This window comes from Micropterus dolomieu, linkage group LG07 (assembly GCF_021292245.1).
Source record: "Micropterus dolomieu isolate WLL.071019.BEF.003 ecotype Adirondacks linkage group LG07, ASM2129224v1, whole genome shotgun sequence".
Lineage (NCBI taxonomy): Eukaryota > Metazoa > Chordata > Actinopteri > Centrarchiformes > Centrarchidae > Micropterus > Micropterus dolomieu.
Genome location: NC_060156.1, coordinates 32,083,640 through 32,100,425, shown reverse-complemented (window position 1 = coordinate 32,100,425; position 16,786 = coordinate 32,083,640). Strand labels below are relative to the sequence as shown.

The 16,786-nt window shown below is 41.8% G+C and overlaps 1 protein-coding gene across 2 annotated transcripts in view; it reads right to left on the bottom strand.

The window, feature by feature from the left end:
• The window catches only part of mmadhcb (metabolism of cobalamin associated Db), a 30,288-nt gene extending 20,002 nt beyond the window's left edge, over nt 1–10,286 (bottom strand). The window contains exons 1-2 of one of the 2 annotated variants that reach the window (XM_046055095.1): nt 10,243–10,286; nt 8,264–8,367 (exon numbers count right to left, since the gene is read on the bottom strand). In XM_046055095.1, coding sequence (XP_045911051.1) covers nt 8,264–8,272 — 9 coding nt within the window. In that variant the 5' untranslated portion in view covers nt 8,273–8,367; nt 10,243–10,286. Of the gene's footprint in view, nt 1–8,263; nt 8,368–10,045; nt 10,218–10,242 lie in introns of those variants that run through there. The other variant, XM_046055094.1, reaches the window with a different exon arrangement.
• Nucleotides 10,287–16,786: the final 6,500 nt, after the last annotated feature.

Here is a 16,786-nt window from a genome sequence, read left to right as displayed (position 1 = left end):
ATAATCCGAGCAGATTCAATAGGGACCTCACACGGTCGTGCTCGGGCCCTAATAATCCGAGCAAATTCAATAGGGACCTCACACGGTCGTGCTCGGGCCCTAATAATCTTAGCAAATTCAATAGGGACCTCACACGGTCGTGCTCGGGCCCTAATAAAGTAGCGAATAGAAATTTCCAATTTACTCTGTCAAATGCTTTTTCTGCATCTAAAGAAACAACTGTAGTTTCCAGGTTATGAATAGTGGCATAGTCTATTACGTTAAGTAGCCTGCGTGTATTGTTGGTGGAGTGCCTGCCCTTAATAAATCCTGTTTGGTCAGAGTGTATTATACCAGGAGTGACCTTCTCTAGCCGTCTTGCTAGGGTTTTGCAGATGATTTTAAGATCTGCGTTAATAAGTGATATTGGGCGATAACTGGACGGGAGTGTGGGGTCTTTGTCTGGTTTAAGGAGCAGGCTGATATTAGCAGAATTCATTGTTGGAGGCAACATGCAAGTACCCCTAATTTGCATAACCATCCTATAGAATGTGGGCGCAACTGAAATTGGGTCTTTTTATTAATAATTTCATTTAATTCAAGTTTTGATTTCCTCAGATCATTCAGCATGTGTTCCTGTGGGGAGGTAGCAAGGGTAGTTTCTAATGTTTTTATTTTTTGTTCTCTCTAATTCACAAGATCTCTCTTTCTTTTTTTTGTATGATGAATAGGAGATTATTTTACCTCTCATGACTGCTTTTGCTGCCTCCCAAAGAAGACACGGCGAGGTTCCTGGCAGGTCATTAGTTTCCATATATATTGCCCACTCCTTTTTGAAGTAACTTATAAAATCTAGGTCTTTAAGCAATGATGCATTAAATCTCCAACTTCTAGTTGGCCGTGTGACCCTTTTTTTAGTAAGAGTGATAGAAACTGGTGCATGATCACTGATAGTGATAGGGTGAATCTGAGTGTTGGAAATGTCTGTCATAATTGAGCTGCTAACCAAAAAATAGTCAAGGCGAGAATATGAGTGGTGGACTGGTGAAAAGAAGGTATATTCTCTAAGAGTGGGGTGGTGAGAATGCCAAACCTCGCAAAGACCAAAATCGCTCATGTATTGTTTAAGGATGTCTGTTGATTTCCAAATACGGTGACCACCTGCCGTACTGAGCCTGTCAACTGCTGGATTACATACCATGTTGAAGTCCCCTCCTAATAGAAGAGCTGTGTCTGAGTGAGCAGAGAGTGAGTTGAAGAAAGCATGAAAAAAGGAGGGGTCGTCAACATTTGGGCCATAGATGTTAGCAATGCATAAAGGAGTATTTTGAATCGAAATGTTAACAATAATGAATCGACCCTCTGGATCAATAGTAGTGGTATTATGATTGAAGTGTGTTTTTCTATTTATCATAATGGTGACACCCCTTTGTTTTGAGTTGTAACAGGCTGAGTATGAGTGAGGAAACTGTGGTGAGGTTAGTTTATCTGCTGTCTTGGGTAAATGAGTCTCCTGTAGTAGGATAATGTCTGCTTGCAGATTATTTAGATGGTTAAAAATTTTTAATCTCTTTTCCCTTGAACCAACTCCGCATACATTCCAAGAGGTGATTATAAGTGAGGTCATCATTCAACTAAGGGATGTGGTGAAGGCTAGTGTGTGCAGTGTGCGTGTTGTATCATTGTGTGTGTTGTATGCGCTTGTATGTGTGTGCCTATGTGTTCATGTTGTATGCGCCTGCGTGTGTGTGCTAGCGGTGTGCCCGACTGTTTGTGAATTAAACAGTATGAAAATTGCGCAGCTGATCGACGTGTAGACGGCGGAGGAAGAGTGAAACAAAGAGCAGTGAAACAAAAACAGAGGAAAATACACAAAACATTATCGGACAGTCTAGTCAGATAACCACAGTAAAATGTAAATGCTCCGTACTTGTATAGCGCCTCTCTAGTCTTTTTCGACCACTCAAAGCGCTTTTACACTACATCTGCATTCACCAGTCACACACATTCATACACTGAGCCTAAGTGCTCAAACGGAAACTAACATTCACACTCGGAACAGCCGCCAGGGGCAAATCGGGGTTCAGTATCTTGCCCAAGGACACTTCGACACGCAACCAGGGGGAGCCAGGGATTGAACCGCCGACCTTCCGATTAACGGCAAACCCGCTACGGTACAGCTGGCCATCAACGTAAAGTTTATCCACCGCGATGACAGCCCGTGATCCTTCTCCAATAAGTTTCTTTCTTATCGGGAACAGGACTCGGCGTCGGTCCAGGATCTCCCGGGGAAACTGGTCATTAACGCTGAAGTTGGTCCCTCTCAGCTCCCTGCCGCGGCCTTTAACCAGTTACTTCTGCTTGAAGTGTTCAAACTTCGCGACGATGGGCCTGGGCCTCTGGTTCTCCTGTCGCCGTCCTCCCAGGCGGTGCACCCGGTGGAAGGTGATGTTCTTCACGGTCTCGGCCGGGAGCTTCAGTTGATTTTGGATGAAGCTTTTAACGGTCTCCTCTGGGGCTTCATCCGCCTGCTCCGGGATACCCGAAATGACCAGATTATCCCGCATACTACGAGCCTGGAGATCGATGATTGCTTCTCTAATGTTTTTATTGTCTGCCGAGAGCCGCGTCATTCCCTCCGTGAGGGATTTAACCGAACCTTTGAGGACCTTGTTTTCCGCCGCGAGCTCAACCACCTTTTTCTGGCTGAACTCCAGGGATTCCCGCAGAGCCTGAAACTCTTTGTGAAGTACTTCCACCAGAGATCATCGGGCATCAAAGCTAGACAATTTCTTGTCTATTGAATCCAGGATCTCTGTGAAATCTGCACCTTGTGAGGAGACTGCTCCAGGTGATGCTCCAGGTGAGTCTTCAGTGCGGTTTCTTTTTGATTTCCCCATGACCACTCGATGAAAACACTGGTCAATGTAAACTTCAAGGTCCTCCAAACACTCGTCCTCGAGGTCCTCCAGTGCGATTTGACTGCTCTTATTTGTTAATTCGCTTAAAATTGGCGGATTGTTTGTTTATTGAAATGTTTGTTTAGCTGCGTGCTGCCATGTTTGAATTGCACCAAGTCTCACGAGATTACACAAACGCTCACCGTGTCATCTCACTCCTCCTCTGCCAGTGTATGTTTCTTGGGATGGGACAATATTTTAACACAACTTAGGAACCATATGAGCCAGCTGTAAAGTCAACTCCACCTCCAGTGGGCCGGCCACTGTCAGTATCCATAGCAGATGTGAGGCGAATCCTGCTGAGAGTCAATATGAGTAAAGCTGCTGGGCTTGATAACATTCCTGGCTGTGTACTAAAACTCGTACCAATCAGCTAGTTGATGTTATTACTGACATTTTCAACAACTCACTGTCTCAGTAGAGGGTTCCCACCTGCTTCAAGACAGCCACCATCGTTCCTGTACCAAAAAAGTCTGGAATCGAAATCGAAGTATTAGCCAGTCATCATCATGGGCCAGGAAATCTTTATGGAGACTCTCTAACCCTTCCACTCGCATTTTCCTCTGCAGAGCCACAGAGCAACCGTGCAGCATTATGCACGAGTGTCACGCAGTATTTACATGTTTACAGCAGGCAGACTCAGTACTTCACACCTCGTCAAAATGATGACTTAAGTCATTGGTCTCCCCCACTCTAGAAGATCTTTTGAAGATGGAGGTTAGACAGACGAACACATTTTTAGAGCCCGAGCACGAACCGTGCGAGGTCCCTATTGAAACTGAAGGGTTTATTAATTTTTCTTTTTTTTTCTATTTTCTGCAAAGTAACCTCAATTTTGGGGTCTAAACATACACAAAAACTCACCAAACTGCACAAAATTCAGGAGTGGTAAAAAATTTCGTATTTTATGGGTTTTACAAAAATTTGGGCGTGGCAAAATGGCTCGCTAGCGCCCCCTACAGAGCAGCCCTGGACAAAGTTTCACTTACGTGTACGAAATTTCTGCAGTACGTGTATCATGTCCAGACGCACAAAAAAGCCTCTTAGACCGACGCTCTAAACCAGGAAGTCGGCCATGTTGAATTTTATGGTTATTTTTGGATCATTTACAGGCTCCGTACTTTAACAAACTCCTCCTAGCGAGTTAGTCTGACCGACTTCAGATTTTCCCGGTCTACTCTAAAGCCCTTGATGATTAAAAGTTGTACAAACAGTGGATTTTCGTGAAATGGCGTGCGCCTGGCGTCCAAAATCAATGATTCGCCATGAAAGAGGAAGTTGTTTTAACTTCAGTGCACATGCTCACATCTGCACCAAACTTTACGTGCTTGATAACTGTCCCGCCCCGAACACATCTACATGATCAGTTACACTCGTAGTGCTAAGTGCTATGTAGCGCCACAAAGGGGGCACAGGAAGTGATGATTAACACGTTTGTGCTGCGTCCGAAGCCCATGGCAAATTTACAGCCACATCGGCAGAGCTCCAGCTTTATAATTTACACAGTCCATATGTACAGGTGCTGAAGATGTGCCTGCTGAGTTGAGGTGGTAATGCAGATCTGTTTGTGCGCCACCGCGCGTCTCAGTGTGCTCTGTTCGCCTGACAGCACAGTCTGTTCACTGCAGTGCAATCTGAAAAGGACTCAGAAGCTAAATTCACGTATAATATATACGTATAATATATATAATATAGGAGAAAGGCAGCTGGCATCCTGCCACCTGACATTATCCTGGCTTTAGGCTGCAGGTCCATAACTGACCGTGAATGTCCGTGGCCACACTCTCCTCTGCGCTCCGGGGAGGGTGATGAAATATTTAGCGGACATTGATTTTAAATCCGAGTTGGCACTTGGCTTGTTTTATTACCAAAACTGAATGGTGCTATATGGAATAGTTATGGCAACTAGGTGAGCACAAATAACACTGCTGATTTGAATGTTGAAGTGACAACGTGCGAAGTGAAATTAAATATGTGAGACATTATCTATTCCTCCTGATATTAAACCACTACATGGTTTTTGATTGACTACTTCATTGACACACAGTAACTGCAGTGGAAACGCTATTTTGAAAAATTTGGTGAGTTTTGGCACTTTGGAGATCACCGACGGAGCCAGACAAAAGTTTGTGGAGTGTCCGCACATTCTCATATCACGTTCATTTTTATACATCCCATGTGTTCGTGAGAACCAGCGTACCTAAACTTTTTGTGCGTAGGTAGCCTTAATACATGAGGCCCTTTATCACTGATTTCAGGAAAAAGGAGATAAAGACACACTGAGGTGGAGCAGGTGAACAGTTTCAGGTTCCTGGTAATCAGCATCACAGAGAACCTGACATGGTCGCCTCACATCTCCACACTGGTAAAGAAAGCTCAGAAACGACTGTATTTCTTGAGGAAGCTTAAGAAGGCCAAATTCCCACGCCAAATTCTTGTCAGCTTTTACAGAGGAGAAACAGAAAGCATCCTGACTGGAAACATCACTAACATGGGATGTGCATGGCCCAGGACCCGAGGGCTCTGCAGCGTGTGATTAAAACTGCTCAGAAGATCATTGGTACCCATCTCCTGAGCATCAGTGATATCGGGTGAGGTGAGGTGCCTACACAGAGCCCAAGACTGCAGAGCAGCCTTTTCCCCCCCAAGCTATCAGACTCTTAAACTCTAATTCATCCTGAGCACTGCTCCCTGATGAAGATGAACTCAGTTTCATTACAACCTGTTGTATTGTGACAATAAATGTACCTACCTAAATTTAATGAATATTTTGAGCATTAAACAATTAATTTCCTGCATTCTGGGGATTTATTTCTGCATCAATTTATGGTGGAAATACACTCACCAGCCACTTTATTAGGTACACCTTGCTAGTACCGGTTGGATACCCTTCTTCCATTCTGCCTAAATTCTTCGTGGCATACTTTCAACAAGGTGCTAGAGACTTTCGTCCATATTGACATGACAGCATCACACAGTTGCAGATTTGCCAGCTGCACATTCATGACGCCAATCTACCGTTCCACCACATCCCAAAGGTGCTCTGTTGGATTGAGATCTGGTGACTGTGGAAGTCATTAGAGTACAGGGAACTCACTGTCATGTTCAAGAAACTAGTTTGAGATGATTTGAGTTTTGTGACATGGTGCATTATCCTGCTGGATGTAGCCATCAGAAGATGGGTACACTATAGGGCATGATAGGGAATGATTTGGGGAGAAAAATCTAATTGTGATTTTTCTGCCAGATATTGCGATCCAATTTGCGTTTAAAAAAACAAAAACTTTACCTAAAGTTTTATATTTACTGCCAGTCTATTTTTGACAGAAGCAGTGTCAAGCAAGAACAGAGCAGATGAACCAGGCAGGAAGTCAGACACAGAACGGCATAGAGAATCTAGCTGATTTTCAAAATAAAACACCCTGTGCAGACTCCCGGTCGTATGTCAACAATAAACAGTTAAAACTGACAAAAACTGACAATTTATCTACATAGCCTACTTAACTATGATAGAAGCACAAAAATCAAGGACTCCCGAACAAATCAACAAAATCTGAACAAGTCAGCAAAATCAGACAGGCAAGAGTTGACGCCGGACAAAATCGCGGCAGCAGCTGCCAGTGTCGGTTCGACTGATGCAATTATTCCACGTTTTCCTCCAGTTTTTAAAAAGCGGTCTGTTTAAAAGCGGTCAGTTGCGCTGTATAATTAGCATACACTTTAATCGCCGTCTTCACGATTAGCTAACCACGTTCTTTTAAATCATTAAATTAATTAATCATTAATCACATTAATTAATTTATCATTCAGCCCTAGTACACTGTGGTCAAAAGGGATGGACATGGTCAGCAACAATACTCAGGTAGGCTGTCGCGTTTAAACGATGCTCACTTGGTACTAAGGGGCCCAAAGTGTGCCAAGAAAATATCCCCCACACCATTACACCACCACCACCAGCCTGAACCGCTGATACAAGGGAGGATGTATTCATGCTTTTAAAGTTGTTTACGCCAAATTCTGACCCTACCATCTGAATGCTGCAGCTGAAATAGAGACTCATCAGACCAGGCAACGTTTTTCCAATCTTCTATTGTCCAGTTTTGATGAGCCTGTGTGAATTGTAGACTCAGTTTCCTGTTCTTAGCTGACAGGAGTGGCCCCCGGTGTGGTCTTCTGCTGCTGTAGCCCATCTGCTTCAAGGTTGGACGTATTGTGCATTCAGAGATGGTATTCTGCATACCTTGATTGTAATGAGTGGTTATTTGAGTTACTGTTGCCTTCCTGTCATCTGGAACCAGACAGCCCATTCTCCTCTGACATCAACAAAGCAGTTTCGTTCACAACTGCTGCTCACTGGATATTTTCTCTTTTTCAGACCATTCTCAGTAAACCCTAGAGATGGTTGTGTGTGTAAATCCCAGTAGATCAGCAGTTTCTGAAATTCTCAGACCAGCCCGTCTGGCAACAACAACCATGCCACGTTCAAAGTCACTTAAATCTCCTTTCTTCCCCATTCTGATGCTCGCTTTGAACTTCAGCAAGTTGTCAAACACGTCTACATGCCTAAATATGTTGCTGCCAGTGATTAGCTGAATAGCTATTTGTGGTAACAAGCAATTGACCAACTGTACCTAATAAAGTGGCCAGTGAGTGTAGGATACAGTGTGTTAATAAATGTCTGCTGAAATCCTGATAGTTAAATCATATTTTAGTTTTCTTGTGGGTAGAAAAAGAAAGGACGGTGCTGACTGTGGAGGAGTTGAGATTAATAAAGCAAGTCGGTGATGCAAACTAGTCTTTTTAAACTGAAGAAACATTTCTTTGGGCTTTTAATGTCGAAATGAAGTGCTTGGTAATCATACAGAAGGAAGGTGGTTCTAATGTTGCCTATTTTTAATATTAATTTCGGCAGGTAAATGTCAAAAGTTGTAAAGTAAGTAAATTAAGACAAAGGGCTAACATGAATAATGTATATTGACTCTGAGGTCATACTAACAGGGTTTCCCGCCGTTAGAAGGTGGTGAAGCCCAAAAAGGCTTGTTCCTGTGCCAGCAATGTAAAATCCAGCATCAAAACTAAATGACTTTTTTTTTGTTTTATAGGCAAACATGACATTTCTTGGCATACGACCCAAACCCCCCACCCAAATGTGTTTGCAACAACATGTTGTATTGGTGTTTTATATCCACATATAAAGCATGGCGAACTTTGAAAGTGCACAAAAAGACTTTTGCTTCACCTTCACTGCTACAACTCCATCCTAGTGGAAATACTGCTATGTCATCCTATCGCTCTGTCTCTTTCTGCAAACACACTTGACTTACACCGGCCATCTGTTTCCTTGCAGTGTCCAGTTGTATGTGTAGGAGTAGATGATGAAGAATTATTTCCACACACGTCTGTTCTGACACAATGTTAGACTCTCAACCTAGAGAGAGAGAGAGACACAGAGAGAGAGAGAGAGAGAACAAGAAAACAGAGTTTTTAGCGACAGGGACTTTACATAATTCCAGGCAAAGGCTCTAACGTACATTAACGTTAACCAGCTGTTTCTGTATGTTCACAATACAATTTTTGATTGAATTATTATTACGAATTGAATAATTCACATGCACACACAGCTGAAAGTCTGGACTTTAACGTCATCAGATCTGACGGCATAACAATGGAAAAGTTAACAAGTGAGTTCACGTAAGGCTAAGGCCCAATCCCAATGTGAGGGTCTGTGAGGGTCTTTAATAAGACTCACAATTACCTTCTTTATTTTGGCTTCTTTGTTATCCAATACTGTTTCAACACCATTTTATGTCTCGGGTTGTTAAAATAAGCCATAACGTGTTTTCTACAGTAAAAAAAAAAATCAATCACCAGCCATGATGGATAAAGGAGGTTGATCACCATGTAAGTTACCATTGGCTATAAAGCCTTTTCTCTCTTATCCCAAAACTTGCTAATATGCATACATCTTAAACTGTCAACAATAACTGAGACCCATGCAAGCTGTTACTAGTCTTGTAACGTGATCAAAGTGAGGATAATGTTGCAGCATGTAGCCTCACCTTATGTACTGCAGCCTTCAGCAAATTAATACTTCAGTCACAGATGCTGACATCTCGCCTTAATAAAGGCAAACATCCAACTGGATGACCTCTACAGTAGGCGTTTCCTACACACTGATTTATTTCAACGCTTATTTTCCATTTATTATGTTACGATTTAAAATGAGTAAAATCGTATGCAAAGTGAATATATTCTCTCTCGGCACAGTTACGCTGTCATTCTGTGGGAAACACTGTATTTACATGTATTTACATGCAATTGGGATTCATATTGATAAATAGGCCTATAGGTGGGCAGGAGGGTGAGCGTGAGCATTCTCAATGTGACAACCCTGTCCATTATTTAGTGACCTTATTCTGCCTTTTTGCTATCTTGGTTATTAAGTAATATATTCCACAGTGAATGTAAATGTAAATGCTCCGTACTTGTATAGCGCCTTTCTAGTCTTTTCGACCACTCAAAGCGCTTTTACACTACATCTGCATTCACCAGTCACACACATTCATACACTGAGCCTAAGTGCTCAAACAGAAACTAACATTCACACTCATTCATACACTGGCGGAATAGCCGCAAATCGGGGTTCAGTATCTTGCCCAAGGACACTTCGACACGCAACCAGGGAGCCAGGGATCGAACCGCCGACCTCCTGATTAACAGCCAACCCGCTCTACCTCCTGAGCCACAGCCGCCCCAGTGTTGTCCACCTTTAGATGGCCTGCATTACAACAACATGGGGCGCAGTGTCAAAGATGCGCTTTTTGTAGTCCATCTTCGTAATATTGTAGTTTTATCACGGCAGGTCACGGCAGTAACATCCGCCGTCGCATAATTACGTCGCCTAGAAAAGAGCAGTCGGATTCTCTGAGCCCCGCGGTCCTCTTTTCTTATCTCCTTAAGAATTCTGCTTCACATCTTTCCTTGATCTCATGACGTTTTCCATCGAGGTCAAGGAAAGGTGGTTAGGAATGGAGATTTTTTTTTTTACTTTTCGGATGCAGCCTGGGACTGGGCATAAGCTACGAATTAGCAAAACACGAACTTACCTGCAGAGTTCAATATATATATATATATATATATATATAGCAGCGGTATTTAGCATCCATTTGCAGCAGTAGACAGAACACCCAAATACAAACAGTCCACTTCTAACTGATAGCGTAATGTTTCATTACTGCGACCGAGCTCACTGAGAGCTAGGTTCAGCACAACACTAAATTATTCCAGCTAACGTTACACTCACCTTGAATTCGAGCATGCGCTGTTCTTCTTCTTCTTCTTCTTAATATGAATTTACGGCACTTTAGACGCTCCTAGGTGTATTACTGCCCTCCTCAGGAAGTCACTGTAATGATAATGTTATTAGGTGCGTTCAAGATGACGGCGGCTAACTTTCGCCGACTTGATAGTCTGATGATACACGGGGCAACTTTTGGAGCAATGTTGCTGGCCAGTGTTGCTGGTGGCAAGCCTGACTATGGTTTGAACGGATAGCGGCGGAGTGGTGGGGGAAAGGGATTACGGTAGTAATCTTTACTCATTCCATTGATGGCAACGTTGCCCTGCACGATTGCTCTAAAAGTTGCTCCGTGTATCATCAGTTTAACTTGAGCTGCAGGTGACTGCAGGGGGGGGGGGTATAAAAACGGCGCCGTAAAGTCGGACACATTCTACCTGCGTGAGCTTACTGTGAGCTGAAATCAATGACTGATCTCGCAGCAATTGCAAGGAAAATGCCGTGAGACTAGACAAAAGTGTGGTTCCAACTTTGTGCAGCTGGAGAAAAGCAACTGCAGCCGCCTTGCTCCCGCGAGGTTTAAATGTCATGTGTACCTGCAGTCCTTTGGAGGAGCCACTTGTTTAGAGGGCGGTGTGGGGGTCCTGCCCCAGCAAATTCTTAGCATTAAACACTTAATTTCCTGCATTCTGGTGAATATTTCTGCAGCATTTCCTGCCTTTTCTGCATCAATTGATGGAGGAAATGTTTTTTATCTACGCTATGCCAGCAGAAACATAAAACTCAGGCAGCAGGTGACAATTTAAAATATAAAATATACCAGAATATAATTCAGTAGGTGTATGGCTTTCAAGCATTCTGTATTTCTTTTTCTTTCATTATATAGTCTTCCCTCTTCGTTGTATCCTTGTTTGGGGAAGTTCTTTAAATATGGCACCCTTTCACCTCAAGGATGAATTCATTTTTAATTCCATTAGAAACTCCTGGACTGAATGTTCAAAACTTTTTGCATCTACCACGCACATCTGTGCAATCTGATATCTCCTGAATGATTTTTAAGAGAATAATGTCATCATTTAATCATAATTAGTTGTTAGTTGTGTTATTAATCATTTAATCACACCTTTGTCAAAACCTCCCCGCCCTGTAATCTGCTGTTCATTACTTAACTTTTACTTTTACTTACTCATTAACAGGTTCTGATCATTACAGAACCTATTTGGGACTGTATAGATGAGACCTGTGCAAAACGAAACTAAGAGAAAAAACTTCACCATAAATCCACACGTTAACTTCAGCCACTCTGGTGATCCTTAATATCGTTGTCCTCTTTCTCAACAGTCAATAATAATATGGTGGTTCACTTTTACTCAGTGATTGGTAGGCTTTAGCTTCTGTCTTTATTTTTTTCACGTCAGTTTGACAGCCTGAATACAACCTTCAAATGCACAATGCTACTGCAAAACTGTCTGCTTCTTTCTGAGATCGCTTTTTCCAAAAATGAGACAATATCTCTCCAGGGAGTGCAGTTATAGGCAGTGGTAGTGCCATGCTAAAAGTCCGACAGGTCGAACAGTTTGTCGGCAGTCTAGGCCTGTAGCAGCATAACTAAGGGATGGTTCAGGACTCACCTGAGCCAGCCCTAACTATAAGCTTTATCAAAGAGGAAAGTCTTGAGCTTACTTTTAAATGTGGAGATGGTGTCTGCCTCCTGAACCCAAACTGGAACCTGGATCCACAGGAGCTTTATAGCTGAACGCTCTGGCTCCCGTTCTACTTTTGGAGACTCTAGGAATGACAAGTAACCCTGCATTCTGTGAGCACAGTGCTCTGGTGGGGTAGTAAGGTACTATGAGCTCTTTAAGATAAGATGGTGCCTGACCATTAAGAGCTTTGTAGGTAAGAAGAATGATTTTAAATTGAAAGAGTCTTAATGGACTTTTTCGAGCAGCCTGATAATAAAGAATTGCAGTAGTCCAGCCTAGATGTAACAAATGCATGGACTAGTTTTTCTGCATCATTTTTAGACGGGATGTTCCTGATTTTTGCAATATTACGTAGGTGAAAAAAGGCAGTCCTTGAAATTTGCTTAATGTGAGACTTAAACGACATGTCCTGATCAAAGATAACTCCAAGATTCCTCACAGTGGTGCTGGGGGCCAGGGCGATGCCATCAAGGGAAACTATATCTTTAGATAATGTGTCACGGAGGTGCTTGGGCCCCAGAACAATAACTTCAGTTTTATCTGAGTATAACATTAGAAAATTACAGGTCATCCAAGTTTTAACATCCTGAAGGCACATTTGAAATTTAGCTAACTGATGAGTTTCATCTGACTTGATCGATAGATATAACTGAGTATCATCTGCATAACAATGAAAGTATATGGAGTGTTTCTTGATAATATTGCCTAAAGGAAGCATATATAAAGTGAACAGGATTGGTCCGAGCACAGATCCTTGTGGAACTCCATGACTAACTTTGGTGTGCATGGAGGACTCATCATTAACATGTACAAACTGAAATCGATCTGATAAATAGGACTTAAACCAGCTTAGAGCGGTTCCTTTAATGCAAATTAAATATTCCAGTCTCTGTAATAGGATCTGATGGTATCAAATGCAGCACTAAGTTCTAATAAAACCAGTACAGAGACAAGTCCTTTGTCTGACGCAATTAAGAGGTCATTAGTCATTTTCACCAGTGCTGTTTCTGTGCTATGATCAGCTCTAAATCCTGACTGAAAATCCTCAAATAAACTATTGCTATGTAGAAAGTTTGTTTCTAAGGTTCCTGAGTTTAGCGATCAGTCGGTGCCAGTTGAGGGCAGGTCATGGTGAATTTTGTCCCTGGGCAAGTTTGGCAGTAGCATCATGTTTCTGCTTTGCATGACTTATTTACATTTATTCATTTAGCTGACGCTTTTATCCAAAGCAACTTACAATTGCTATATGTCAGAGGTCGCAGGCCTCTGGAGCAACTAGGGGTTAAGTGTCTTGCCCATGGACACACTGGTGTCTCACAGGATTCGAACATGGAACTCTCACACCAAAGGAATGTGTCTAATCCACTGCACCATCCCACCCCCTTATAAGACCCAATGTGAGTGTCTCCGTCATCGTTTCTAAAGTCTTCCATTTTTGCCCATCTTCACTAAAACTCCCTCCGGAGTTTCAATACAAAAAATGGGGTTGGCAGCGTTTTCAAACTTCTCTGTTTTAGGTCTTCATTTTAGTAAGGACGGGAGGTGCAAACGTAGCAAAAGGTCTCCGTTTAAAAATGAAAATGCAGTAGTCTGGATGGGGCCTTAGACTACTTGCTTTCCATAGTTGTAAACAGAACAGCCCTATTTCCATTCCCCCACCCCCATTGTGGCAATCCACAAACAAAAGGGAGACAGCAGTGAAGGGGCAGTCAACGAGAGAGAGAGAGAGACACAGGGAACTTCAACATGGCTGTGAAAGATCTGAGGGACAAAGCAAGGAGAGCTTTCTATGCAATAAAAAGTAGCGAAATCTGGGGGCCAAAACTTAATAATGAATTTGACAAATGGGACAAAAAAATCATAGAAACTTTCCATACTGAGTTCTGTAAGAGCATCCTGTAGGTGCAGAGAAAGACATCAAATAACCTGTGCAGAGCAGAGCTCAGCCAATACCCCCTCCTACTAAAAATACAGAAAAGATCACTTAAATTTTACATTCACTTAAAATCAGTTAACCCCCAGACATCATCACAAAGCCCTAACATACCAGGAGCTGAAACCAGAGTCCCCTCAGCCAGCTGGTCCTGTGGCTCTCTGCAGTAACAAGTCCCCAACAGCCTCAGGACAGCAACACCAACTCAAGCAGACCAAACCAAATTATCAGCAAGCAGAAAGAAAAATATATTGAATACTGGAAAGAAACGACCAAAAGTAAATTCCAATGTTATCTGACCCTAAAAAGAGAATTCACACTGGCAAATTACTTGAGTACAATAAAATGTCCCAAATTAAGAAAAATGTTGACAACATACAGACTGAGTGAACACAGCCTGGCCATTGAAAAGGCAGAGCTGGCTACCACAAGAGGAGAGACTCTGCTCCCAGTGTGACAGGGGACAGGTAGAGACAGAGCTGCACTAACCTCATGACAAAAACACTCCCAAATAAACCCCAAATTTGAATTCATATCAGACACACAGAAACCCACCTATTTACTGGGAGAAATGCGCAAATATGTAATAATTGCTGCAAAATATGTCTCCTCATGCCATGAAGTGAGGACAAGCAGTGGAACCTCAGACTGATAAATAATTGTACAGATTTTCAAATTATTATTATTTTGATCATTTGATATTGATTTCTTTCTTCTTTTTTTTTTTTATCCTATAATATATATATATATATATATATATATATATATATATATACACACACATACATACACACACACACACACACACACACATACACACACACACACACATTACTGTTTCATTTATTTATTTTATTTTTTTATATATATTTTTATTTTTTAACACACACACCATTTTATTTATTTATTTTATTTAAATTTTTATATATATATATATATATAACAGGGACCCAAAAACAAACAGAAAATGGGCTTTTTAAAGCTGACTCTTTAAAACATTTCTGTTTCTGGAGTTCAGTTAATATAAATAATATTACATACATCATCCTATTCTAACTTCATTTTTCATTTGGTGATAAGCTGTTGTTGTTTCACTTAAGTGTGAAGAAAAAACTTTGGCTGCATCAAATAAGAAAGACAATAAAGATCTCCAACCATGGCTGAAATAAATCTCCAACCACTTGTATTATTCATGTGAATCATGTGACCTTGATCAGGAGGTAATAATGTGATTACTTATTAATTTTAATACATTGTCATTGACTATATCCCCTGTATCTCTCTGTATAAGAAACATGATTGATATGATGTACCACTCTACCATGCTGAAAGGGCCCTGTACATCTGGGTGCCCTGAGCAAGATCATTTTGGGGGCCCTGCCTCGCAGTGGATAGACAGTGAAGTATTCATAGAACCAGATACCGTATGCAATTATAACCCTTGTACATTTTATTTGTACCTCTAGCAACATGATGGGCTGCAGTTTTTTATTGCTAATTAAATACACACACTGAAACACTCAAAGTAAAACTGACTGACTGCATCATTTTTACTCTACTTTGTTTTTTCTAAATGCTTAGTGTTGAAACTGTTGAGATGGCTCCAAACATGCAGTATTAAAACATTTACTCTTGATTTAGCAGAAAGACAAAAGACTACAAACCAACCTGATGGTGTTTTTATTGTTGCTGGTGATTTTTAAGAGGTAGTATTATGCTCATTGTCAGGTTCAAAATCTTATTTAGGGGTTGTAATAGACCAAGTTTACATGTTTTAATTTTCAAAAAACACCATTTGTCATACTGCACATTGCTGCAGCTCCTCTTTTCACCCTGTTTGTTGCACGCTCCGCTCTTGAGCTACAGAGTGATACTTCTTGCCTCTAAATGATCTTTGTTGGGAGTTGCACATGCACAGTTCCTAGTTAAGGACCACTAGCCAATCAGAAGCAGAGAAGTGCAGGTCAGTGAGAAGCAAACATGGCTTCGTTTGAGCTGTACATGTTGCCGACCAGCTTGACAACATAGACTGGAGCAAGAGTTTGAGTTATTAATCTGTAACAAAAGTATCTTTCATCCATAAAGTTTTAACTGAGTTCTGTCTCTACATCACAGTATCAACCTTCTGTCCATTGACTGCCTGGAGGGTAGTCAGTGTTTGGAAGGAAGAGGAGGTGCGTGCTGCAGCTCACTGTTTTTCCACATGTGTTTTGAGTGTCAGACTAGCCGCTTGGCGAGTGTTATACAGTGGGGGAAATAAGTATTTGACCCCTTGCTGATTTTGCATGTTTGCCCACTTACAAAGAATGCAACGATCTATAATTTTAATCATATGTACATTCTAACAGTGAAAGACAGAATCCCAAAGAAAATTCCAGAAAATCACATCATATGAATTTATTAAAATTGATAACCATCTGATGAGGAAAAACAAGCATATGACCCCCTACCAAACAGCAAGTATTCTGGCTCCTACAAGCCAGTTAGTCTTTCTTTAAGACACAGCCCCAATCCCAACCAATTATCTACATCAAATACACCTGCCTCACCTTGTTACCTGTATAAAAGACACCTGTCAACACCCAAACAACCAGCATCCAACATCACCACCATGGGCAAGACCAAAGAGCTTTCTACGGACATCAGGGACAAGATTGTTGATCTGCACAAGGCTGGGATGGGCTACAAGAGAATCGGAAAGCAACTTGGAGAGAAAAGATCAACTGTCGGTGCAGTTATCAGGAAATGGCAGAAGCACCACACCACCGCCAACCTCCCTCGGTCTGGGCCTCCACACAAGATCTCGCCTCGTGGGGTGTCCCTGATCATGCGAACGGTGAGGAATCATCCCAAAACCACAAGGGGGGAACTGATGAATCAACTGAAGGCAGCTGGGACCACAGTTACAAAA